The 25,698-nt window shown below is 37.7% G+C and overlaps 1 protein-coding gene across 2 annotated transcripts; it reads left to right on the top strand.

The window, feature by feature from the left end:
- Positions 1-8,920: 8,920 nt before the first annotated feature.
- tmem150b.S (transmembrane protein 150B S homeolog) lies at positions 8,921-24,052 on the top strand. 2 transcript variants are annotated; one of them, NM_001096024.2, is made up of 7 exons: positions 8,921-8,973; positions 16,664-16,738; positions 17,691-17,750; positions 20,230-20,297; positions 21,259-21,386; positions 21,961-22,138; positions 23,527-24,052. In NM_001096024.2, the coding sequence occupies exons 2-7, from the start codon at positions 16,674-16,676 to the stop codon at positions 23,718-23,720; spliced, it is 693 nt and encodes a 230-aa protein (NP_001089493.1). In that variant the 5' UTR covers positions 8,921-8,973; positions 16,664-16,673; the 3' UTR covers positions 23,721-24,052. The 2 variants fall into 2 exon arrangements, with proteins under 2 accessions (NP_001089493.1, XP_041426496.1); XM_041570562.1 differs by lacking the exons at positions 8,921-8,973; positions 16,664-16,738; positions 17,691-17,750; positions 20,230-20,297 and adding an exon at positions 21,649-21,800 and having other exon boundaries at positions 21,256-21,386.
- The last annotated feature ends 1,646 nt before the right edge of the window (positions 24,053-25,698 follow it).

Below are 25,698 nucleotides of genomic sequence, written 5' to 3'. Positions count from 1 at the left end.
GGTATTTTACCGGCCTAGCCGGTAAATCACCTGCCAGGGCCGGTATTACAAATTTACCGGCAATGTAGCTTCCGGTAATTTGTAATACCATTTACAAAATCCCTTGCCCGCCGATGAAAACCTACATTTTCTTCGGCTTCGGGTGGTGGTGACACTACCCCCGGGACTCCGACCCTTTTTACGTCGCGCCCCGTAGGCTTTGCCCCTTTTTGCGTCCCGCCCCTTTATTTTCCGCCCCCACCACTGGCCGGTAATTTTTTTTTTAAAAGCTGGCAACCCTACCAGGTGGCAACCCTATCTTCAACCTGTCGAGGTATTTTACTGGCCTGGCCTGAAAAAATTATGGTTGATCCCAATGTTATTAATAGGGAAAAAAGATAAATATATAGGAAGGCCGGTATTTTTTTCCACAAAAGCTGGCAACCCTACGGCAGAACAAGGCCTACTTTTCATCAGACAGTGGGTGAAATTGATCATAATAAATCTTGATTGTTTACCCTTTTTTTCATGGTATCAGAGGGGCCTGGTGGTTTTTGTGCAGATGTAAGCCAGATTTATCCCAATTCAGAAAATAAACAAGGGTGGCCAGTGTATAGTGGGCTATTGGGAAGATCTTATGTTTATTTGACATCCATTCAAGGTGCCCATATATATTCCAGTTTCAGTGGGGACTTTCTCGAAGTGTACGTCTGTTTAACCGGAGCAACAATTTTATTAACAAGTGCTGACCTGTGAGAAATGAGACTGATCCATTTTATAATTATAATTTTCTTTGCATAGACCAGGGTCGCTCTTATGAAGTTTCTGGTGTTGCTAGGGGGACAAATTCATCTACGAAGCTCAAAAGACATTTAATCTCAGCACACATGTGCAAATGTTGAATAATACTGTGCTATTTAGGCCTACCAATGCGTTTTGGCCTAAAGGATGCGATGAATGCTTGAAGAATCTTGAACTGAATATACTTGTCCATCGTTGCAATAAGAAAATCATCCAAGTGATTGTTGCTTCTTAGAAAAAAAGTCCAATGGCACACAGGATTGATGCAAGCAAGACTGCCTTGCATGATGCTTGATAAAGGGGTGTGACCCCGAAACGTTGCACTCCGCATTAAACACTCAAGGCAATCTTGCTTGCATCAATCCTGTGTGCCATTGGACTTATTTCTATGGAGCAGTATTTGTGAGGTGGCGAACCTCTACCTTTGAGCACCAGGTATCTTTACCTTTCATTACGTTAGGCTGTGCGAGAGCTGAATTTGTTGTAGATTGTTGCTTCTTCCCATTCCTTATCGGCCAACTGTGGGTGTATAGCGTTGGTTCTTGTTTTACAGGGCTCCCACTATTTAAGGGGTTATTCATTATAACTAGTCCGAATGCTAAAAAGTAGAAAAATATTAGTGAAAAAAAAACCTCAAAGTTTTCGAGATTTATTATACACCAAGGATGCAAACAGTCCGAAAACAAACATATTCCATCTTCAACTAGGGTTGCCACCTTTTCTGGAAAAAAATACCGGCCTTATTTATCTTTTTTTCCCTATTTATAACTTTGGGATCAGCCATCATTTTTACCGGCCAGGACGGTAAAATACCGGCCAGATGGCAACCCTATCTTTAACCTGTCGAGGTCCTGTAGAAGTCAATGGCAGAGGTCCTAATTGCAATTTGAAGATAGTATGGTCTGCGCTGGGTTGTGTACAATATTCCAAATATTTTGTGCTTTTCCGCAGATTTCATGAAAAATTTGGACTTTTAGGCGGTCAGATCTGAAAAATTAGTATTTTTATTGTGACAATCCAAAAATGTTGCGGTTTTAGTGCGTCAATCCGAGTTTGGTCTGACTTTTTTTTACTTAAAACATAAGAAAACTTCAGATTTTGATAAATAACACCCTTAATGTGAAGTATAAATTAGGTCACATCTTAGGATATAAATGAACTATCGTATTTTTCATTTGAAATTTGCATTCAATTTTATAGTTCTTGTTTAATATTTAATTACTTATTTTGATTTGAAAGTATAAAGGGGTTGTTTTGAGTTAACTATTAGTATGATGTAAAGAGTGATATTCTGAGACAATTTGCAATTGGTTTTCATTTTTTATTATTTGTTGTTTTGGAGTTATTTAGCTTTTTTTAAAGTGGTTTTATGCACAGCTGGCTGCAGAGAAAGTGTGGGGACTGCAACTGCACTTGTAGACCTAGATACCTCCGAACCAGACAGTCCCGATTTTGACAGCTCAGCCCACAGTCCCAGATTGTTACTGAAATGTCCTTAGATATTTTTGTAACAAATTAAGATAAACAAAGAAACAATTGTAACAATTTAAGAAGAGCAGGTCTCTTGGAGAAATTGTGACTTGCAGTTTAAAGGGCAATTCACCTTCATTAGCAAAACTGTAATAACATAAAAACCGCAGAAATGTGATCAAACTTGTATAACCTGCCAAATTTTGTAAAATGAACATGGTAATTAGGGTGTGGGGCCACACAATGGGCGTGGTCAAAATAGTTGCCTCGCTCCACACAGCAAATCTTTTTGTCCCTCTTTCTATTTTCAAAATGTTGGGAGGTATGGACCTAGGTGTCCCCTAATAATTTCAATACAAATGCTTATGATTTACATTCAATTGTAGTATTTATTGTAGCCACAAGGTGTCTTTCTTTTCATAGCATATGTACTAAACTGCCTATTTATCATCCTGTGTTAAACGGTTAACGCCAAAATAAATGGTGTTAAAAAGCTCTGTAAAATAAATGGTGAGTTTATAAAGGAGTATGTTTTATTTTACACTGCCCAATTGCTGGATTAGATGTCGTTATTTTACACCACTACAGTCAATGGGAAAAAGCGGCAAGTTATAAAAAAAACGCAGATCAGTAAAAAAATAAGATGGATGAACGCCATATTTTTACATAGCATTTTCAAACAGCTGCTTATGTTTACACCAGATTATTACACAGAGGTATGAGATCCATGGAAAAAACAATACACAGCTTGTACAGCAAGTACACCGTCTTTTACACAGCTGGATAAATAGGCTCCTAAGAAAAAGAAGAAATAATCCTGTGATGAAAATTATATAAATTTATACCAGCTTTTTTTTTTTTTTTTTTGTATATGGCTCAGCCCTACTTATTGTTGTTGCTGCAGCCTCCACATAGATGGACACGGTCTAGGGTCGGCATACCAGACCTCTAGTATGTGAGGGTGAGAGTTAGTTTTGGCAAATCACATTGCACATTAATGTGCAATAAGCAATGTTGCCACATCTTGCCATGCCAAACAATACTGCAGGGTGGCTGTGAGCTGCGAATAGGAAGTCCTCAGCACATTATACAGTGGCTTGCACAATATTTTAGTGTCATTTTTTAAAGGAGAACTAAACCCTGAAAATGAATATGGCTAAAAATGCCATATTTTATACAATGAACTTATTGCACCAGCCTAAAGTTTCAGCTTGTCAATAGCAGCAATGATCCAAACTTGTCAAACTTGTCACAGAGGGTCACCATCTTGGAAAAGTGTCTGTGACACTAACATGCTCAGTGGGCTCTGAGCAGCTGTTGAGAAGCTAAGCTTAGGGGTCGTCACTAATTATCCAGCAGAAAATGAGCTTCCCCTGTAATATAAGATGATGCTACAGGGCTGATTATTACATTCTGATACTAATTGCACTTGTTTCCGTGCTGCCATGTAGTAATTATCTGTATTAATTACTAATCAGCCTTATATTGTGACATTTCTATTCTATGTGTACTGTATATTGTGAGTGGGTCCCTAAGCTCAGTAAGTGACAGCAGCACAGAGCATGTGCAGTGAATCAGCAGAAAAGAAGATGGGGCGCTACTGGGGCATCTTTGGAGACACAGATCTTTACTTCTAAAGGGCTGTGGTTGCCTTGGGTTGGTACAGAAGCACAAAACATAATGTACAACATTTCTACCTACTTATTTAGTTAGGCTTTAGTTCTCCTTTAAACTTACTTTGCAGTGAAACTTACAGAGGAAATGCTGCCCTGATAAAGACAGCATTCTTGACATCTAACACAAGGTCAGTTTTTGCAAACAAATTTTATATTGCAGATATTAAAAGATGGATAGGGCCTGTCCAGAGAGATTATGCATGCAGCGGGGGGGGGGGGGATAGTTTTATTACATGGGATTACTTGGACAAGGCATATATCTTGGCTCTGTATACAACTTTGGCTTCTTCCACCTAAGGAAAAGACAGAGATGTTTAGACTTTGGGTCTAGGCCCCTTTCTCGTCAAATATTTGTTTAAGAATCCCCTTTTGCTCGTTACAAGGTCATAGACTGAAAGCATGACTCTGAATCTCCACATTTCGCATCACTTCATCAGGCACAAATTCGCTACCACTATAATAATTCACTAAAATGTGAAGTTTCGACTTGGCAGCCAAATGCCGGCAAAGTTTTGCTAGCATAAATTCGTAAGCGCAAGCATTTCATAGTGAACTTTTGCTAACGTTCATTTATGCCTGACGAAACTTCATTGATTCTCTTACGCTTAGGTCAGTTTGAATAGGACGAGTGCATATAGATCATATATATACTGTATGTCTTTATTAGAGATGTTGATAAAATTGCTTGAAGTGGCCATGTTCATAGAAGCAAAATAAAGGTAAAAGAGATCCTCTATTGTCCTAGACATGAGGCCACCCTAAAACAAATGTGGCATGCCCCTCAAATGGTTAAAAAAAGTTCAAACAAAAATGTTTAAGAGTTACAACTTTTAAATACAATCCCACTGTGTTTTCTTTCATTTCTATAACTTTTCGGCATACAGGATATGATGTCACTGACATAAGATTGAGGAGGATGTAGCTATATCTTATCAGTTCGCCAGGTGTAGACTGGCGAAAGAAAACTCTGGCGAAAGTGTAATGGGCCCGAAGGCACAGTAATAGTGTAGACCAAAGAGGAGACCAGACCAGGTTCGAGGTACAAGAGGGTTTATCCAAAGAATCGTCAAAATACAGGCAAATAGGTCAGACCAGGCAGAAGACAAGCAGAATCGAAGAACAGGCAGGAATCGGTACACAAGAATCAAATATAGATAATCACACCCAGGAACTCTGTAGCAGGAACCTATAGTTGGGCAAGGACTGGAAGGGGAAGTAGGTTTAAATAGTCTCTGGGTTGGCGCCAAATTTTGACGCGCTTGCGTCAGACGCCAGCGTCCTCACGCTGACGTCTTGACGCCGGCGCCCGATGCTGACGCCGGCGTCCGTTCCGTCGCCGACGACCAATCCGGGAGTGGGAAGAAGGTGAGGTCATAGAGCTGTGCCCAGCAGGAGCCATGTGGTGAGGCAGGTGGTCGCCATCTTGGACGCCATCTTGGACGCCATCTTGACGACCTGAGGTAGATTCCATTACAGAAAGGGGTCATGTTAAGGAAAAAGTCACACTTTAGTGAATTTGTGGAGTAACAATCATTCACCTGATCGAAAATGTGCCTGGCAAAACTTCGTTAGTAAATTAGCGATCTAGTTGCGGATTGGATTTCTGGCGACAGCCACTTTACCCTTTAGTAAATTTGCCCCAATGTTTTTATCTTATTCTTATACCCATTGGTACACATATTATGGGAAATTATTTATCGGCTTAGTCCCCAAATAAAATTAAAGTTAACTGCTCACCCAGCGCAGAATAGGACCCAGGTGTAGAAACCCTGGGTCTATCGTTGGAGGGTGTAGTTTTAACCGGTACACAGCATTGAAGTTTCAATCACAGCAATCTTTGTAGATATGATACTTTACTGGTATAGTACTTCGATTAGTAGCATAACGAATATGGTAATGGATCAGACTTTAACACTTCAATCTAACCGGTAGACATCAGGATGTTAATGAGGCTCGTTTAATCGCTATTTTCTGAGTCTCATTGTGGTAATTTAACTTGAATTACATCCCCGTTCTTCCTTTCTTTAATTCTTAATGTTTTATAATGATATGAATACAATGTGATACGAATCCATGTTTATTCAATATGAGTTCCACGACGCAAACGAATATTCTTGAATCAGATGCTGATTTTGAAGCGGTTAAAAATTATGCAATTCATGATTTATTTATTATTTCTAGTATTTTCAGCATTCCGTCTTGTTATATATAATAGATGGTCTTAAAAAATAGTCTTATAAAATGGTTTCAAGAAAAATTGTCTCAATAATGGTTTCATAAATTAATTTAGAACTGGGTGTAATGATTTGACTTGATTTTAAGAAAATGTATAAGAGTAGAGGTTTCATTTCAGCTGAAACAATTTAAATTTTAGGGTTAAAATTTAGGATCACTGATTTGTACGTCATATCCTTTTTACTTGTTTAAATGTCAGTTCACGGCTGTTTTCAATTATGCCTATGACTAAGTATCTTCGGATACGAAACGCGTAAGGTTTATTGTTTTAGCTGTTCCAATTAAGATCTTTTATTATATCCATTGGTCCATGGAGTGCGTGCTTCTTCGCTATCTACACATATTATGGGCACTCACTTTGATTGCACCTTGATGGGATAACACATTCCTTATTCAAAGGATCCCATGTGAAACTGACTGGCACTTGTCAATCAGACACAAATTACTGTCCTTCGCGAACAAAGAGAAAAGGAGCAACTTCCTTTTAGATGAGCCGTGAAAGTGTTTGGGAACAAACAATACACCATTATATGGCTGATACAGTAAAGAAGGGCATTAGTAATCTCATCAAGTCTCCATTGTTTTGTTAACAATCCATTAGAAACAGACAGGATTTCCAAGCGGTAAGGATTGCACTCAGCATTGTACAACTCATATTATAGCTAAAATGGCAATAACAGGTTTTCACATTAAAATGACATTTTTATCTGATTAAAAAAACATTGCATTCAGGCTCTATGTTGCCCAAATGAAACATAAATGTAAAGAAAATATTTTTAATTAACAACAGTAACCTTATTCCAAGAAATTCTGAAAACCAGTGCAGAATTTTGGCAGAATTTGGCACCACCAAGTAAATTGCAGGCAATGGTAGTCACCGGGAGGTCACAGGCATAAACCTTGACAGCTCTCAATTGAATTTGAGTTCCTTCCCACCAAAAAGTAGCACAGTCAGGTACAACCTGCACACATATATCCTTGTATGTTATACCTGGCCAGTGGCTAATATACAGTATAATACAGGGCTTGCTGGCACCTCTGTGCCTAATTTTTCAAGTTTGTTTGTTGTTGCAAGCAAAACTTGTATTGTTCGTGTATTCTGAGATATTCTATACAGTATTCTATTTTTTTTACACTTAAAAATACAACTCCCCAGTATGCCAGAGTATAGATCCATACCAGAATATCACAATATAATACAGTAGATGAATCCCATCTGTAGTTAGTAGACTGAAGTAGACCCTGGTCAGGCTATTTGGGACAAAATTCGAACTTTTAGGGTTTTTTTAAAACTCAAATTTTTCGAGATTTATTAAAGCCTGATGCATCAAGAAGCCCAAATCCATAAATCCGCCATCTCAGACCTGCCGAGGTTGTGTATAAGTCAATGGCCGCGGTCCTTATCCTATATGGAAGTTTCTTTGGTCTGCTCTGGAATTATTCCAAAAATCCGGCCATTTCGGGCAAAACTCTGAAAAATTCTGGCTTTTCTGCAAAAAGCCAGAAAAAATCGAGCAATTCGGGGGAAAAAACTCAGAAAAAAATCATACGATTCAGGTTTTCGCTCAATTTTATCGAGTTGTCACCCAAACCAATTAAACCAAGCTTTTTTAATAATTAAAGGAGAAGGAAAGCTCCAAGACAGTTTATTGCCAACAGATAAGCCACAATAGTGCAAGCTAGAACGCTATATTTATTCTGCAGAATGTTTTACCATATCTGAGTAAATAGCTCTAGACACTGTCTCTGTTTGTTTAGTATAGAAGCTGCCATATAAGCTTTGTGTGACATCACTTCCTGCCTGAGTCTCTCCCTGCTCACTTACAGCTCTGAGCTCAGATTACAGCAGGGATGGGAGGAGGGAGGGGGAGAGGAGCAAACTGAGCATGCTCAAGCCCTGTCCTGGAGGTTTAAGCTGAAAACAGGAATTCTGATACAGAAGCCCATGTGTACACAATAGAAGGAAAGAAATGCTGTGTTTCTTTTGGGGACTCAGAGCAGCATTACTTTGAGGGTTTACTGGTGTATTTATATAGACCTTTCTGATAAAGCTTACTTACTTTTAACCTTTACTTCCCCTTTAATAAGGTAAAATTGGGTATAGTAATGTTTTTTTTTATGTAAAAAATTAGATAAATTCAGATTTTAGTAAATAACCCTCAAAATAACATTTTAAAAAAGTGTCAGTATTGGGTGATTTTGGACTTTGCATCATAGTTTAAGGAAGGAAGAGAACACAGTGGGCAAACCCCGGGAATCAGTTAAGGTTTTAGAATAAATAAAGCTTGGAGGACTTTTGGGATAGGGACCTCCTTCATGTTGTGTCAGCTCAAATTTCTATACCTGTATTTATATAACAACTGTATATGAACTATCCTCTTCCTCTTCATAAATATATATATATATATAACATCATAAATATATATATATACGTACATATATATATATATATATATATATATATATATATATATATATATATATATATATATATACATAAATAACTTTATGGCAATTTAGAATAATTAGAATCTTCTGTTGTGTACCTTTAACTATAATACACTCTAACATTATGTGCTTCTGTTAACAATGATATGTCTGGCATCACCTTTTTACAGCCCGTCCTTAGATTACAGTAGCTCCACTAAAACTGTATTTCATGGACTTTCCCCCATTGCTTGGTCACCTGGTGGGTGGGGCTTGTTTTAATTAGACCTTGACACCCGACTTCACACAAACTTTAGTTAGAAGTTGAGAAAGAAGTGCTAGGAGTCCAACAGACCTTGAGAACCACCAGGCAAGAATCATTAAGGTATGTCTGAAGCGTTACAGCTGCTTTATATGGTTCTGTCTTACTCTAGAAATGTAATTTTACCATATATATTTTTTACTCTGTCACCACTGGATGCAAGATAGGGCAGTAGTCTTTTGTGCATGCTTTATTAATATACAGGACTTGTTCCTAGGGAAGTGGTTTCAACTGGAACAATAGGAGCCTCCAAAATACAGGGTCTCAAGCTACTTTAAGTGGGTAGTACAATGTATGATGCATGGCCGAAGAGCTGTAAGCTAAAATATAAAAATAAAATAACCATAATCTCATGAATAGCCTTTGGGCTATGGTATTTTGGTTTTGGTTTTGATGGTCAACATTATGATCAATTTAAAGAACCTTCCACAATTATAGACTCAACTTATCTATGTGTGTGTTTAGATAAGCATTGTACATACAAGGTGTCGGTGGTCTTTGATCGCTGATTTTCTATCCTCATCTCTTTTTTCTACATATCTTTTTGGTGATTACAAAGATAATTTTGTTTGATGGAAAATGATCAAGAAACTTATCTGTGTTGTTTGTTCTGCCCCAGTGACAAACTGTTGTGACCATCAATGAGTACTTATTACTAATGAGTACTTTAATATGAATACTAATGAGTACTTATTTTTGGGTGACAGTTGTTGACTGAGGGCAATTCATATTTGATTGTCAGCCATCAGTGATTGTGAGCCATCAGTTCAGCCTAAGCCTTTAAAGTTAATTAGGTACGAGACAAAGGATAATTGTGTGGAATAAAACAGTTGCTTTTAGTATATCTATGGAATATAATCAGGGGTGGAAGCAGACCCTGCGGCTGCAGGGGGGGCCCAAGAAGGGACCTCATGAGGCACTAATTCATATATAATTTCAATAAATATTGGTAAAACAAGTCAACCTCTACGGGCCTGAAAATAATTTGCCGTGGGGCCCAGTAATATCTAGTTACACCACTCCTGTTCTACTGCTAGAAAGTAAGTGTACCGGAAAATTCTTTCCCTGACCCCTGCACTGTGTGATTATAGCATCATAAAGTTTTTCCACCACTTTGCACCCTATTACACATTGTTGTCAGGAGCAAGGCAACAGTGTGCTGTGAATAAATACGAGTAGCGAATTCCAATTTACTGTCCAGTTTACCCTTAGGCATTGGATAAACATGACCCTGGTCTGTAACAATGTCCAGAATTGCTCCTCGTTAGTTTTGTTAAACCAAAGACCTAATTACATTAGATGTGTTAACGTTCATTCTTCTTTTTTTTTTTTATTGAGGAAAGGCATTAATAGCGTATGTGCTATTTTCACCTCGGTTTGTGCATTTCCTTCACTCTATGACTCTTGTGGGCTCTTCAGTCAAGTGTCAGATTTGTTTGCCTTTGATTGTTCTTATACAAAAGCCAGCCTTGATTGCTGACACTTCTGCCCATATTTCATAGGGTGCAACTAACTGGCTTAGTGATTCTTACACAAGCTCCACAAGTTCCTGAATCTGCCAAAAGTAATGCAGGAACACTTCGATTCACCAGACCCAAAATGTTTTATCAATAGCATAATTTATGTTGTACTATTAATGGCTAGTTTCCTTCATCAATGTTTAATGGGGACGATCACCTTTAAATTAACTTTTAGTATGACGTAGACAGTGATATTCTGAGACAATTTACAGTTGTGTTTCATTTTTTATTATTTGTGGTTTTTGAGTTATTTAGTTTTTTCTTCAGCAGCTCTTTAGTTTCAGCAGTTTCAGCAATATGGTTGCTAGGGTCCATGATTTGAATAATGATTTGAATACGAGACAGGAATATGGATAGGAGAGGCCTGAATAGAGAGATGAGTAATAAAAAGTAGCAGTAACAATACACGTGTAGCCATACAGAGCATTTATTTTTTAGATGGGGTCAGTGACCCCTATTTGAAAGCTTGAACGGTTCAGAAGAAAAAGGCAAATAACTCAAAAAGTATAACATATACACATTGAAGACCAATTGCAAAGTTGCTAGGAATTGGACATTCTATAACATACTAAAAGTAACCCCAAAGGTGAGCTACCCCTTTAATGATGTCAGCACTCTTTAAAGGTGAATGTCATCTTATTCATTAAAATAACATCCCGTGCTCACAGTAAAAGAGCTATTTCTAATGTATAACGTGCCATAAAAGTTCAGATGTATTTGGTCATGTGTATATATATATATAAACTCCTGCACGTTTATAAGGCCCCAAAGGCATAATTAATAGGTTTTTATATAACAGCTATGCACTGTAGATCCCTCCCAGCTGATTCATTCTAGGACCTGGCTTATTTAATCAGGATTCAATATTAAATACCAGTTGTACGTAACAACGCAACGTCGCTGCTCTGTTGCAGCTTTACTGGAGAGCAGGAGCTGTGAGTGATAACACTATCACTATGTAGCAAATGCTATCACTTCTGAATTAAATTGGGGTTATGCAACATAAAGTAAAACGTTTTGTCTACATAAAATAAAAAGGTTTTGCTACAAGTATAACAACCAATTTGCATTTAGCATCCAGTAGGATTCAGATGATGAAAAATCAAAACGGTAGAAAAGTACTACAGGTGGGGGACCTGTTACCCAGAATGCTCTGGACCTGGGGCTTTTCGGATAATGGATCTTTCCGTAATTTGGATCTTTATACCTTAAGTTTACTAGAAAGTCATGTAAACATTAAATAAGCCCAAATAGGCTTCTGCTTCCAATAAGGATTAATAACATCTTAGTTTGGATCAAGTACAAGGTTTTATTATTACAGAGAAAAAGGAAATCATTTTTAAAAAATTGGATTATTTTGATAAAAGTGAGTATATGGGTGACAACCTTTCCATAATTTGGAGCTTTCTGGATAACGGATTCCATACCTGTATATGGATAGTGGCGCTGTTTGCACCAAGTCTAGTATCCCATGGCATCCAGTTAACAGCTTTTATATTTTAAGCTTCTATTGAAGACATTTAGGGGGTTATTTATACAAACTCCGATCAAATCCGCTCGGGTTTTTTACAACTATTTATTATTACTTTTTCCCAAAAAATTTGCTTTGTGGGAAAAAAAATCAGATTTTCACAATTTTTTTGCAGATTTTTTCATCCGATTTTCACGAATTTACCAATATTTTCCAGAATTTTCAACCGAAAACTCAGAAAACATGATTTTGCACAAAAACCCAGCGCATATCAAAAAAATCATTGGGACTTCTCCCATTGATTTATACGCAACCTCGACAGGTCTGAAATGCCGGCTTTTCAGATTCAGACTTTTCCATCCTCAGGGTTTAATTAATTCCAAAAAATGTGTGATTTTTTTAAAAGTCTGATTTAATTAAAAAAAATCACGATTTTTTTTTTTGTGATTTTTGCATTCGGGGTTTAGTAAATAACCCCTTAACTGTGTATACCCCTCAACTGTATAGTTCTGCAGAATATATTGGAGCTTTAAAAATATGAGTTACTAATCATAAGAGTAAAAAGAGTAAAGAATGCCTTGGTTGTGGTGTCCAACTCGGCTGCCTTGAGTTCTGAAAAGGCTTGAAACACTAACAACCCAACATAACACTACAATAAATTACATTTTACTGTTCAGAATATATTCTTTTGTATTTGTTGGCATTTAATCTACTGGTATTCATTTACTAGACACTAGTCAACGAATTAGAAATTCATTTAAACAGTCCAGTCACTAATACCTAAATAGATATTTGGGGGAAATGAATAATTATACATTTGCTTCAATATTTCAAAAAAGAGAGTGATCCTTTAACTTGTGTTTTCGAGTAGTTGACTAAGTAAGCTGGTTTACTGACTAGGTAGACCCACCAGCATCCAGGTGCATTTGTAGGAGAGCACACTTGCCTTGAGGTTAGGCTGGTTGCTTCTAACAGAAGTAAAACATCCAAGGGACAGATTGGGCACAGAAATCACTCACAAAGGAAGACACTCACCAACCGTAATAATATATTAATGAGCCACTTCCTAGTATAACATTACACAATGACTCAGAATGGAGAACGTTCAGAACCACAGGGCAAGTCCTTGCATAAAGCAGCAACCTTCCTTCCCACATGTCAAATACAGTTGCGGATGAGGTAACATTTAATAACTTCTAAAGAAGAAACCACAATTTCCCTTGGCTCCTTGCACTCTGTATGATGAACAAGCATAAATTTTATGAAATTTAAAATAAAAAAGGCAGAGTGGTTAAATATAAAGTAGTGAGCCCAACAAGAAAGTCTTTTCAGATCCCCCTAAACTTTGAAGAAGTCAACCTACTTGGGTGATTTCTTTGACAAGCATAATATCCAAGACTATTGTGATACTAAAATCTATAGTTTGTATAATTGAGTGTATGGAGGGGTCAGTGTTTAGGTATGTGCACTGGGTTTCATTTGGAGGGGTTGAATTGATGGACTTTGGTCTTTTTTCGACCCAATTAACCTATGTAACTACAAGCATAAAATATCTTATACTGTGCCTTATATTTCTCTACCCTGAGTAACTTCGAAGCCTGTTCTCCCCCTCCATGTCGATTACAATTTAAATATATGTTCTATTTTTGGGCTTTCATAAAAAATCACCCTATGAATGTTTTTGACAGGGTCTCAGTGTCTATAAACTACCTGGCTGTCCCAACTCTTGCTCCACCTACTGACCATCAAAAGATCTTTGCTACAGTTGACAAAATATGGTCACTGCCCTCAGGAAACCAGGTTGCCTTGTGTAACATCAGGCTGTAGAACTCTGATGCAATGAATGCCTTGGGAATGATCTATTTAGATATTATTTGCAAAAATAGCAAGGCTAAAAAGGACTTCGGTATGAGGTCTAAATATAGAAACATGATAGTAAGGACAGAGATTATTAAAGGGTGCACTTTGCACCCAGCCATTCAAACAGACACAATTAGCCCTGTTTAATCTTATCTTTAACGGCTTCAGTAAGTATCAATAACTGCAATATATCCATTATGTGACACTTACTTTTGGCTATACACATTTCTTAGGGTAAGGGCAAACCTGGCGATTCGGGGAGATTTAGTCACCTGGCGACTAACCGCTTCTTGTTTGGGTCGACTAATCTCCCCAAACGCCTGCCATGGCACACGTGGCGCTTCGTATTCCAAAGTCGCCCGAAGTTGCCTCACGATTAGTCGTCCCAAAGAAGAGGCAATTAGTCACCAGGCGACTAAAACTCCCCGAATCATCAGGTGTGCACAAAATAAGATATAATTAGTTCTTATGTTAAGCAAAATCAACCTATTGGTTTTATTTATTGTTTACATGATTTTCTAGTAGACTTAAGGTATGGATATCCACATTACAGAAAGACCTGTTATCCAAAAAAACCCAGGTCCCAAGCATTCTGGATTACAGGTCCCATACCTGTACAACCAACTTTTTGTTTAAACACATCCTTAAAGCGTGAAGATATTTTCTGTTTTTGAGTGATATTGAATTGATTTGATTTAAGCAAAATCAACCTATTGGTTTTATTTATTGTTTACATGATTTTCTAGTAGACTTAAGGTATGGATATCCACATTACAGAAAGACCTGTTATCCAAAAAAACCCAGGTCCCAAGCATTCTGGATTACAGGTCCCATACCTGTACAACCAACTGTTTGTTTAAACACATCCTTAAAGCATGAAGATATTTTCTGTTTTTGAGTGATATTGAATTGATTGGATTTAAACTTGCAGAATATAATCCTATTTCTAAACCAAAGCTTTCATATATTATTTCATATATTTTTATATATATATATATATATTTTTAATATTATTAGTAAATAAAAATGATTACTGATAATCTGAAGGCTGATGGCGTTGCACATATTCTTCCCACTAGACTTATAAGAAAGAGAGAAAAAAAATATTTCTTAAATAGTTTTATATAAAGTGACACTTCTGGTGTTCTTTGTACCTGTTAATTTTTTTGTGGTAAGCTAAAATGACCTTTGATTTTGGTGCTTTGCATTGTTCTAATAGCAATTTGAAAAAGAACCCCCCCCCCACACACACACACACACACCCACACACAAATTTCAGTGTTTTCCAAAGTCTTCTTTTTGATATAAACCTAAAGAACATCAAGCATTTGCTTTCAAAATACAACTCCACCTGCAAGATATAATCTGGGTTACTCCACAGCATGCGCATTGTTTTGCTACCGGAGCTCTAAGCACCGAGCGCTATTAGCTCCAGAATCAGGGCATGCCACCCCTTAATTTATGCCGCCCTAGGCCCGGGCCTTTGTGGCCTCACTGCAAATCCAGGCCTGGGTACATAATTATGAGTAGTTAAAATAGGCCAACTAAACAAGCCAAGTCCTGTCATGCTGATAGCTTCACAAACCTGCATGTGGGTGCCACCTATCCCACCCCATACAAGACCGAGCGGCAGGAGGTGCAGACCCTGACCTCTTCCTAAGGCAGGCATTAAAGGAACAGTAACACCAACAAATTAAAGTGTATTACATTAATTAAAATATAATGCACTGTTGCCCTGCACTGGTACAACTGGTTTGTTTGCTTCAGCAATTCTACTATAGTTTATATAAACAAGCTGCTGGTAGCTGTGGGGACAACCATTCAAAGCTGAAAAAGGAGAAAAGGTACAGGATATACAGCTGATAACAGATAAGGCCTGCAGTATACAATAGGATTCTACATAGCTTGTCTGTTATCTACTATTTGTCTTGTGCTTCAATGGCTGCCCCCATGGCTACACAACAGCTTGTTTATATAAACTATAGTAGTGTTTCTGAAGCAAACACACCGGTTCTACCACTGCAGTGCAACACTACATTATTTATTCATTACATAAGAACACTTTCATTCTTTCATGTTTCTGTTTCTTTAAAGGAGAACTAAACCCTAAAATGCTACAGGACTGATTATTAAATTCTGATGCTAATTGCACTGGTTTCTGTGCTGCCATGTAGTAATAATCTGTATTAATTACTAATCAGCCTTATATTGTGAAATTTGTATTCTATGTGTACTGTATATTGTGAGTGGGTCTCTAAGCTCAGTAAGTGACAGCAGCACAGAGCATGTGCAGTGAATCAGCAGAAAAGATGGGGAGCTACTGGGGCATCTTTGGAGACACAGATCTTTACTGCTAAAGGGCTGTGTTTGCCTGGGGCTGATACAGAAGCCCACAACATATTGTACAACATTTCTAGCTACTTCTTTAGCTTAACTTTCCTTGTCCTTAAAGGGCAGGGCTAGCTGAATCTCCTGCACTTGTCACTAAGCACCAGATTTTTCATCCAGCACTATGTGTGATGAACTGGGGGGCGCAAGTGCACCCCGGGGTCAAGTATGTCCCCTAATATGTTACTCCTACATAAATCAATTGTATTGGATATGTATTTTTAGTATTAATTCCTGCTTTTCACCAGATCACTTTTTGATCCTTTATATGCCTACTTCTCCTAGAGAGTCAGTGCCCAATGGAAATGGGCAACTTAAGTGGGTCTGTCCATATACACTCAGGGAATAACTTTAATTTAGGGGAAGATAATGGAAATTTTGAATACAGCTTGTAGCAACTTGATTGACCTACTTTTAGCTTTATCTGGAAACAGTTCCCTAATGTACGTACACAAATGTTATGTCAATGCAATGGACACGTCTCACTGGTATTATCTGCGTTAATGTTTTGCAGACTATTAGTAATGTGGGCCTGGGCTCTTCTTCCCATTTGTCTGACTATATGGGCCACTGCCGGAATATGGATAGTGTAAGTATTTATGTCTTTAATTATAGCATTGTCAACTGCCCCAAGAAATGCAAATTGTATTTTAGCCAATAAATATTGTGCAATAAATTCTTTATTAAAGGGCATGTAAATACAAAAAAATAAAATCACATTTTTACTTTCTTTAATGAAAAAGAAACCTATCTCCAATATAGTTTAATTAAAAAATGTGTACCGTTTTTATAAGAAACCTGACTGTATGCAGTGAAATTCTCCCTTCATTTACTGCTGTGGATAGGAATTGCCAGTCGGTCCCTAACTGCTCTGCAGGGAAACAATCATACTTATGAACAGCAGGGGGAGTCCCCGCCTTACTTCCCAGCCATGCAGAACTCAAGCAGCTTTGTTTATGACGATCCCTAAGCAGCCCAGACCCCACTGAGCATGTGCACAGTCTTAGTCTTGCAAAGATGTTTAACAAAGTTACAAGATGGTGACCCCCTGTAGCCAACTTTGAAAGCATAAATTATTTGTTTGATTAGGCTTGTGGTGCAGTAAGTTTATGTTTATATTTAATATACAAAATACAGCATTTCTAGCCTTATTCTATTTTAGACTTTACATGCCCTTTAACAAGTGCAATATCACTACCTAGATGTGCGGATATGTTGCAATGTTATTTGTCCAGTTATCCCACGAGTTGCCTATGTGGGACCTGATTAATTCTACACAATATAAAGTCTTCACCATTTTATTGTATCATACATATATCTCACATAATTGTAAGGAATCAGGTGAGTGAAAAATAGTAGATGATCACATGGCAGGCTGTTTTAGAGGGGAATACAGCTTTGCTAATTTAATTTATGGTATTGTTCACCTGGAAGGAAAAGAATCACCTATGATCAACATTATTATTCATATTTTAAATCAAGGGCACAAGATATCTTTAACTATAAATGTTATGCTTTGTTTATTATTACCTTTTTAACAGGTATGGCATGTCAGTTAGCAATGGTTCTGTCAATCTCTCAGATGGTTTTCCCTATATCAGGTAAGGGCTTTCTTATATGTTATGTCCTGTTATGTTCAGAAGATATATATCCATATCCATATCTGTATATAAAGAGAAAAAAGGAGAGAGAGAGAGAGAGAGAGAGAGAGAGAGAGAGAGAGAGAGAGAGAGAGAGAGAGAAAGAGGGGGCATGTTTATCAAAGGGTGAACTGAAGATGTAACATAATGGTCTAGAATGGAACAGTTAAGGGCAGATTTTTCAAGGGTCAAAGTGAAATTAAAAAAAGTTTGAATTCTGAGCTATTTTTTGTGTACTTCGACTAGGGAATAGTCCAAACTCAATTTGAACTTGAAAAGAATGTGAAAATTCCAACATCGAAATGTATCATTACTTTCTCTTTAAATATTCAACTTTGACCATTCGCCATCGAAAACCTGCCGAATTGCTGTTTTAGCCTAGGAGGGACCTCTTAGAACCTATTGGTAGTCAATTTGCTGACTTTAAAAAACGGACCTATTTGTTTCGAAAACGGTTCTATTCGGCTAAAAAAAACCTTCAATTAAATTTCAGTTGGTCTTTTTGAATTAGAATTTCGAAGTTTTTCAAATTCGAAATTTGACCCTTGATAAATCTGCCCCCTAAGTGGCTGAAATGTCCGATAATAAGTCAGATAATAGTCAGATAAAGGAAAATGTTTCTGGTATATCAGAAAACAAGGCCAAGAGAAAAATCTTTATGTTTAAGAGCAGGTTTATCTGACATACTCACAGAGCAAGTCAGTCATTAAAAATAAAGCATAAGTGTTGAAAAAACAGATCGTGCACCTTCTGGGGGGGGGGGGGCTAGTGGGGTACTGAGTGATAAAGTTTTAATGTATGTGTCTGAAAAATATCTTATTCCCAAAGTTCACTGGAATTAATGGGGACCTGTCTCCCAGACATAAAAGCTGTACAATAAAATTCCTTTAAATTTTAACATGAAACGCAAATTCTTTTTTTTAATTCAAACATTCCTACCTGTTATAAACTCGTTTCAAAATTGCAGCTGTCAATCATATATCGCCTTCCTCTATGCCTGAGGCATCGGCAATTACTTTCATTTTCCATTCTGCACTCCCTACATTCCCTCTCCCTCCTTACAAACTCATTTAGCAAGTTGATACAAAGCTTGCCTTAAAATAAGTCAACTTTTAAAATAAGAAAGAGGCTGCTCTAATTTTCTTCTGCTTAGGAAAGAATTTAGGAAGGTTTCCAATTTGTTTTCTAAGCAGAGGAACATCAGAGCAGCCTCTTTCTTTCTCCTGACAACTTCCTTGACTACTTGGTGGTCAGACTGATGGGAAAATGACCAGCAGGTGGTGCTGTTCTAACAAAATTCATTCATATGAACAGTACATGTATCCCTTAATATCTTGGGATAAAAATAAAATAAATAATGAATGTAAATTACAAAAGTTGTAAGAATAGCACTCTCATCAATTTTACATTCACTTATTTTAAAGGTTTACTTATCCTTTAATACCTGTGTTTATACATACTGTATAGTTTACTGCCTGCTGTATTCTCAATATGATATTCTTATCTTTATATGTGCTTGAATTCTGCTGTTGGTTAACTGGCTGTAACAACGGTTATCTTGAAAAAAAATGGCTACTGCCTGCTTGCTTATGATTACATTTCAAGGCTAAAAAAAATAATATTTAAATAACTTTTCTAGGGGCAGATTTACTAAGGGTCGAATTTCGAAGTTAAAAAAACTTCGAAATTCGACCCTCGAATTGAAATCCTTCGACTTCGAATATCAAAGTCGAAGGATTTTTCACCGAATTTAGCGTTCAAAATGTTCGAACGATTTTAGCGTACAATCGAAGGATTTTCCTTCGATGTACAAAGACTTAGAAAATGGTTGTAGAAGGTCCCCATAGGCTAACATAGCACTTCGGCAAGTTTAATTTAGCGAAGTATTGAAGTCGAAGTTTTTTTTAAAGAGACAGTACTTCGATTATCGAATGGTCGAATATTCGAACGATTTTTACTTCGAATCGAAGTTGAAGTAAATTCGATGGTCGAAGTATTCAAAAAATTACTTCGAAATTCAAACTTTTTTAGCTTCGAAAATTCACTCGAACCTTAGTAAATCTGCCCCTTAGTGTAAGTGAAGTTTATTTTGCTCTACTAACATCATAAAATAGGATTTGGAATTATTTCTTAAGGTGACAGGTCCCCTGCCAAAGGTGTAGTATCATAATCAGCTAACATTCAGAATGACAGCGGTGTTTATGGGGACAAGAAGAGCAAGTGTTCTAGATGATGGTATTTGTGCAATTGATTAATGTATTTAAAGTCCCATGAGATGGGAAAATGCAATGGTCTTTAATATCAGAAAAGGATATTGTATCAGGATTTAATAAATTCTATCTTTCTTGAAAATCAGATGAGAAGTATTGTGTGTCTACTATCTGTGTAACCCATCGATAAGTAGTGAAATGTGAATGAGTGTCCATTTTTCTCCCTATAGCCTATGTGGGACAGACCCTCCGCAGAGCTGCGTATTTGGACAAGTTCTTAATGTTGGAGCAATGCTAGGTATGTTCTGTTTGTTTTCTTATTTTGTTTTAACTGCCCTGTATAAAAGTGACAGTTTATGATGTCACACAATGGGCTGTTCCATGGCAGTATATGGAAGTATGGTAGCCGCTAGTTATAAGGATCAATACAAATATATGATTCATACAAGTGGAACTAAAGACCTTGAAACAAGGGGCAGGCTGTAGGGGCACCAGGCCATGAAGTATTGCCTTGGGCCAGCTCTGGTATATAATCATAAATCAGTTAATTTATGCCCAGAAAAAGTTGACAAAAGCATGAATAAAGCCCAACAAATTCTACTGGGAAGCTCACAGCGATATCATCAGATCGGCAATACATGCAGAGATATTATCTTCAGCCAACAGAAATCTTTAAACCTGGCCAATCGTCCAAACGACCGATCTCCATGGGACGAAAAATGTTCGGGATTCTCTACACACGGTCCGAAAATCGTACGAATCAAGGATTCAAGGAATCAAGGATTCGTACGATCGGATCTTTGCGTCTATGGCCAGCTTTAGGAGTTTATTAACTGAGAATCATATACAGGTATGAGACCTGTTATCCAGAATGCTCGGGACCTGGGGTTTTCCTGATAACGGATCTTTCCGTAATTTGGGTCTTCATGCCTTAAATCTACTAGAAATTCATTTAAACATTAAATAAATCCAATAGGCTGGTTTTGCGTCCAATAAGGATTAATTATATCTTAATTGGGATTAAGTACAGGCTACTGTTATATTATTACAGAGAAAAAGGACATTATTTTTAAAAATTTGGATTATTTGGATTAAATGGAGTCTATGGGAGACAGCCATTCTGTAATTCGGAGCTTTCTGGATATCGGGTTTCCGGATAAGGGATCCTATACTTGTACTTAATAATAACCATTTATATCAGTAACCATTTCCTTTATCTGTAATTGTATGCAATTAAGATGCTCTGCCTTTCTCGTTAGGTGTCTGGATCTCTGCTATACGGTTTCAGCAAATTAGAGATTACAATTGCCACTCCGTCCTGAATTCTGTGAGTTTGGCAATGGGAATCCTATGTGCCTTGGGCACATCCATAGTCGGGAATTTCCAGGTAAATCATCCTGTTGGACTATTGGAAAATGATATTGTCTCCCTGTAAAGTGATGTAAAAATATTTTTTGGTTGCGTGTCCAAAAAGTCGCTTCCGTCAAAATCACTGCACGTCACTGCTATTCGGATGCCCGCTGACTTTAACACCAGTGTCAAAATTGACTCTAGCGACTTTAAGGAAACGCGTCCAAAATTGGATGTGGGCGTCAATTTCCAACAAACAATTTTTTCTCTAATCTTTCGCCGTTTCGTGAATTTTTCAGCGAATCGAAACGGGAGAAATCCACCCATCACTGATGTATACTTATATGGGGCTTACCTGACAACCCGGACTGGTGCCAATCATGGTGCTCGCTGGAATAATGCCGAACCGGTGCAATTTTCTCCTCATAGGAGCACCGGCCCGGGGTGTCAGGTAAGTAGATACAATCACTTGGGGCTGCCTAACTTTTGGCACCCCCAAGTAAAAGCACCTTTCCTTTTCCTTTAATATGAATGACAAGTACAAAACATCTGATCTATCCATTAACATTCTGCCAATCACCAATGGTTTTGCCCTGCCTTCTCTTTCACAGCAATCTAATCAGCTGGAAACACACTTAGCTGGAGCTTTTTTGGCCTTTGTTATTGGTAACATCTACTTCTGGATGCAGACTGCTTTAACATACATGGTGAAGCCAACGCATGGCGGATGTTACATTGGACCAATCAGATTTTGCCTGAGCGTTGCTTGTACAGCATTAATCGTCTTGAGTATCCTTAACATTGAAATAATAATTTGGAGTGGGGGATGAATGTGGTTTAAGTAGCTCACAAACAATCCTGCGCAATATGGGTCTTCGGTGGCTCTCTAGTTGTCGAACGCTCTCTTTGGAGAGGCTGAGATCTTTATTTCACATCTGGTTCTGCACCTTGCAATAAAGATAGCTTCACAAGAATAAATATTACAAAGAATGCAGAGATGAATCCAAGGGAATTAAACAAGGAAAGATTTTCTGAGATAGATAATTGAGGTGATGTAGTGCAGGGATGTAATTGAAGAATAAGATATGATTGGATGGGGAGGCTTCTTGGATTTTAGATCTCAGCTTTAGTATGCTTTCGGTAATATAGTTATACTTTGTATTTGGTTCTACTTTATAGGTATTAAGATAGGTTAAGATGGGTCAGATGGAATGTAGACTCCCTTTGGAAAAATTAAAAAACTTAAAATAAAGTAATCCAGTTAGGGTTCAAGGAGAACTAAAGCTTAACTAAAGAGGTAGCTAAAAATTTTGTACATTATATTTTGATATAGCCCGAGGCAACCACAGCCCTTTAGCAGTAAAGATCTGTGTCTCCAAAGATGCTCCAGTAGCTCCCCATCTTCTTTTCTGCTGATTCACTGCACATGCTCTGTGCTGCTGTCACTTACTGAGCTTAGGGACCCACTCACAATATACAGTACACATAGAATAGAAATGTCACAATATAAGGCTGATTAGTAATTAATACAGATAATTACTACATGGCAGCACAGAAACCAGTGTACAGTAATTAGCATCAGAATTTAATAATCAGCCTAGTAGCATCAGCTTATATTACAGGGGAAGCTCATTTTCTGCTGGATAATTAGTGACGAGCCCTAAGCTTAGCTTCTCAACAGCCAATCAGAGCCCACTGAGCATGTGAGTGTCACAGACACTTTCCAAGATGGTGACCCCCTGTGACAAGTTTGAAGTCCTGGATCATTGCTGCTATTGACAAGCTGAAACTTTAGCCTCGTGCAATAAGTTCAGTATATAAAATATGGCATTTTTAGCCACATTCATTTTTAGGGACATTAAAACAATCACAACCCCTTATTGACCACTTAAATTTTGCAACAATAATTATATCAGCAGGTAGGATGTACAATTTTTGGCTGCTAGTATTAAGAATGTTTATTGTTATTTGAAAATCCCAAAGGCTACAAAGAGAGATCTGAGGATTTGGGGTGAATTTATCATTTATTATAATGGAAAATCATTGTGCTCGATGGTAGTAATAATGGTAGATGTTAAATAAGTTGTAATTATAATCTGGTAGTAATAATGTTAGATATTAAATAAGTTGTAATAAAAATCTATTTTATCTTAATATTCCTTAACCCCACGTCAAAGTGGCTGTGTTCCTCAAGATGAACATGAAATCAATATCTGCTATATGTGAATGGATTGTGGCTATGATTTTATTCCTCCTTTATGGACTGTTCGCAGTGGACTTTTGGCATCTTGATGGACACTATTTCCACGTCAAGAAGAGGACAGTTATCCCAAACGAAATGCAGGTCTCCACGGTCACATTAAGTATTTAGCAATCTGCGTGTTCTACTGTTGAACGGATGGCCAGCACAACAACAGCATTAAAGAGAAGTATTAGTTCACTTTGAACTGCAATATTACAGGTTCAAGGGCCAGGCAAGTAGCCTTTTATAGAGGAATGCATCCATCAGAAGGCAGTGGTCCTAGGAATCTACAGACTGTTTTTGTAAAACATCATCATTTTCATGCAATGATTAACCTCAACACTGCAACCACTTCAATACAAATGACTCCGTGAAACCTTGTTCAGTGTGTTAACAACTATTCAAGTATAATGATGGAGATCTGTGATAGCTTTAATATAAATATATTTTTCAGATAAAAAGTGGTATTGGTAGTGGTATTTTTTTTTAATTCTGTGAATGAAATGGGTGTAGAAAAGTCTACTTTTACTGTTTTTAAAAGCTGTTGTGATCTATCTTTATGAACTACTAGCTGATACCTGACATGTTCTGTTAATATCTCGAAAAAGATGGGGATAACTCTTGAGATTTAGGAGAATATAAATACGACTGAGGGTCATTAGTCATTAATTAGTCTTTAATTCTCAATCATATTACATCACTGCCCAGAAACCAGTACCTGCAGCATCTTTTATGGCAGATGTAATATCATTTCTGCCTAACAATTTCCAATAACTCTTAGGGGCAGATTTATTACGGTTTGAATGATAAATTCAAATTGATTCACAAATTCAAATCACCAACTTGAATTTGAATGTGAGATCACATCTCGACCCTGGAAACAGTTCTAATTTGAATATTCGACACCTAAATCCTGCCGAGTTCATGTACAAATCAATGGCAGAGTAGTGTTGAACCGTTTAAAGATGTTAATTGCCTTCCTGACATTTCAGTTATTTTTTGGAGGAAAACTCGATTCGAATGCCATTAAAATTTTTGGGTCGTTCGCATTCGATCGAATATTAGACGCTCAAGTTTTTTCATAAATAATCTCCCATTCGAGTTGTGAGTACATTCGAATTTATTAGTTAAAAAAAATTCCCATAACTTCCAAATTCAAAATCTGCCCCTTCTCAACTGCTCATACAGAGTACACTGAGCATGTGCTGTGCCCCTGATACTGACAAGATGACCTGACAAGATCCAAGATGGCTAGCTCCTATAGACAATTTTGAAGGCCTGAATCAGGGTCGGACTAGAGCCATAGCGGCCCACCAGGGCTGCAAAACAAGGGCCCTCCTTGCAGTCCTTGGGCGCCCCCTCTCAACTTTAAAACTCATGGCGCGCGTATGCACAAACATGACGCACATGCGCAAAAATGCACCGCATGCACGCTGCGGCAGATATCATTATGGGCACCCGGGGGAGTAGGCCAGGGGAAGAGGTTGGGGGAGCAGGACGGGGGTAGGGTTGCCACCTTTTTTGGAATAAAATACCGGCCTTCCTATATTTTTGTTTGTATAAATAACATTGGCATAAAATAACATTTTTACCGGCTAGATGGCAACCCTAGCCGGGGGACAGGCCGGGAGACAAAGCCGGGGGAGCAGGCCAGGGCTGTCAGGAGCCCAAGAGGGCCAGGACCCACTGGGTTTTTTCCCGGTATCCCGCTGGCCCAGTCCGTCCCTGGCCTGAATCCTTGCTGCACCTTTATTCATTTTATTTTGTTTTCAGCAACTGAAGTTTTAGCTGACAAACTTTAAACTATATACTATACTCTTCAATATTTTGAGCTGAGTTCAAAATGCCATCCATTTATATGTACTGTACGTCCTCGCCTTCAGTGTGTGCATAACACAGGGCTATCTGAATAATGGGGACAAAAACAGTACCCCCATATGCTGCACTGAAATGTCTACTGAAGTGCTCAAGAACAACAGACAATTAAAGAACTCTTCCATAATCGTATTTGTCTTTGAATAAACATGAGTATGGGGCAGTAAGGAAAGTCATAAAATGCATAGTGTTATGGTACTGAAGTACAGAAGGTTTACAGGTTATACCAGGT

Source organism: Xenopus laevis, chromosome 7S (assembly GCF_017654675.1).
Source record: "Xenopus laevis strain J_2021 chromosome 7S, Xenopus_laevis_v10.1, whole genome shotgun sequence".
Classification (NCBI taxonomy): domain Eukaryota; kingdom Metazoa; phylum Chordata; class Amphibia; order Anura; family Pipidae; genus Xenopus; species Xenopus laevis.
The sequence above is the reverse complement of the archived record's forward strand: the minus strand, read 5'-3'. Positions and strand labels throughout refer to the sequence as shown.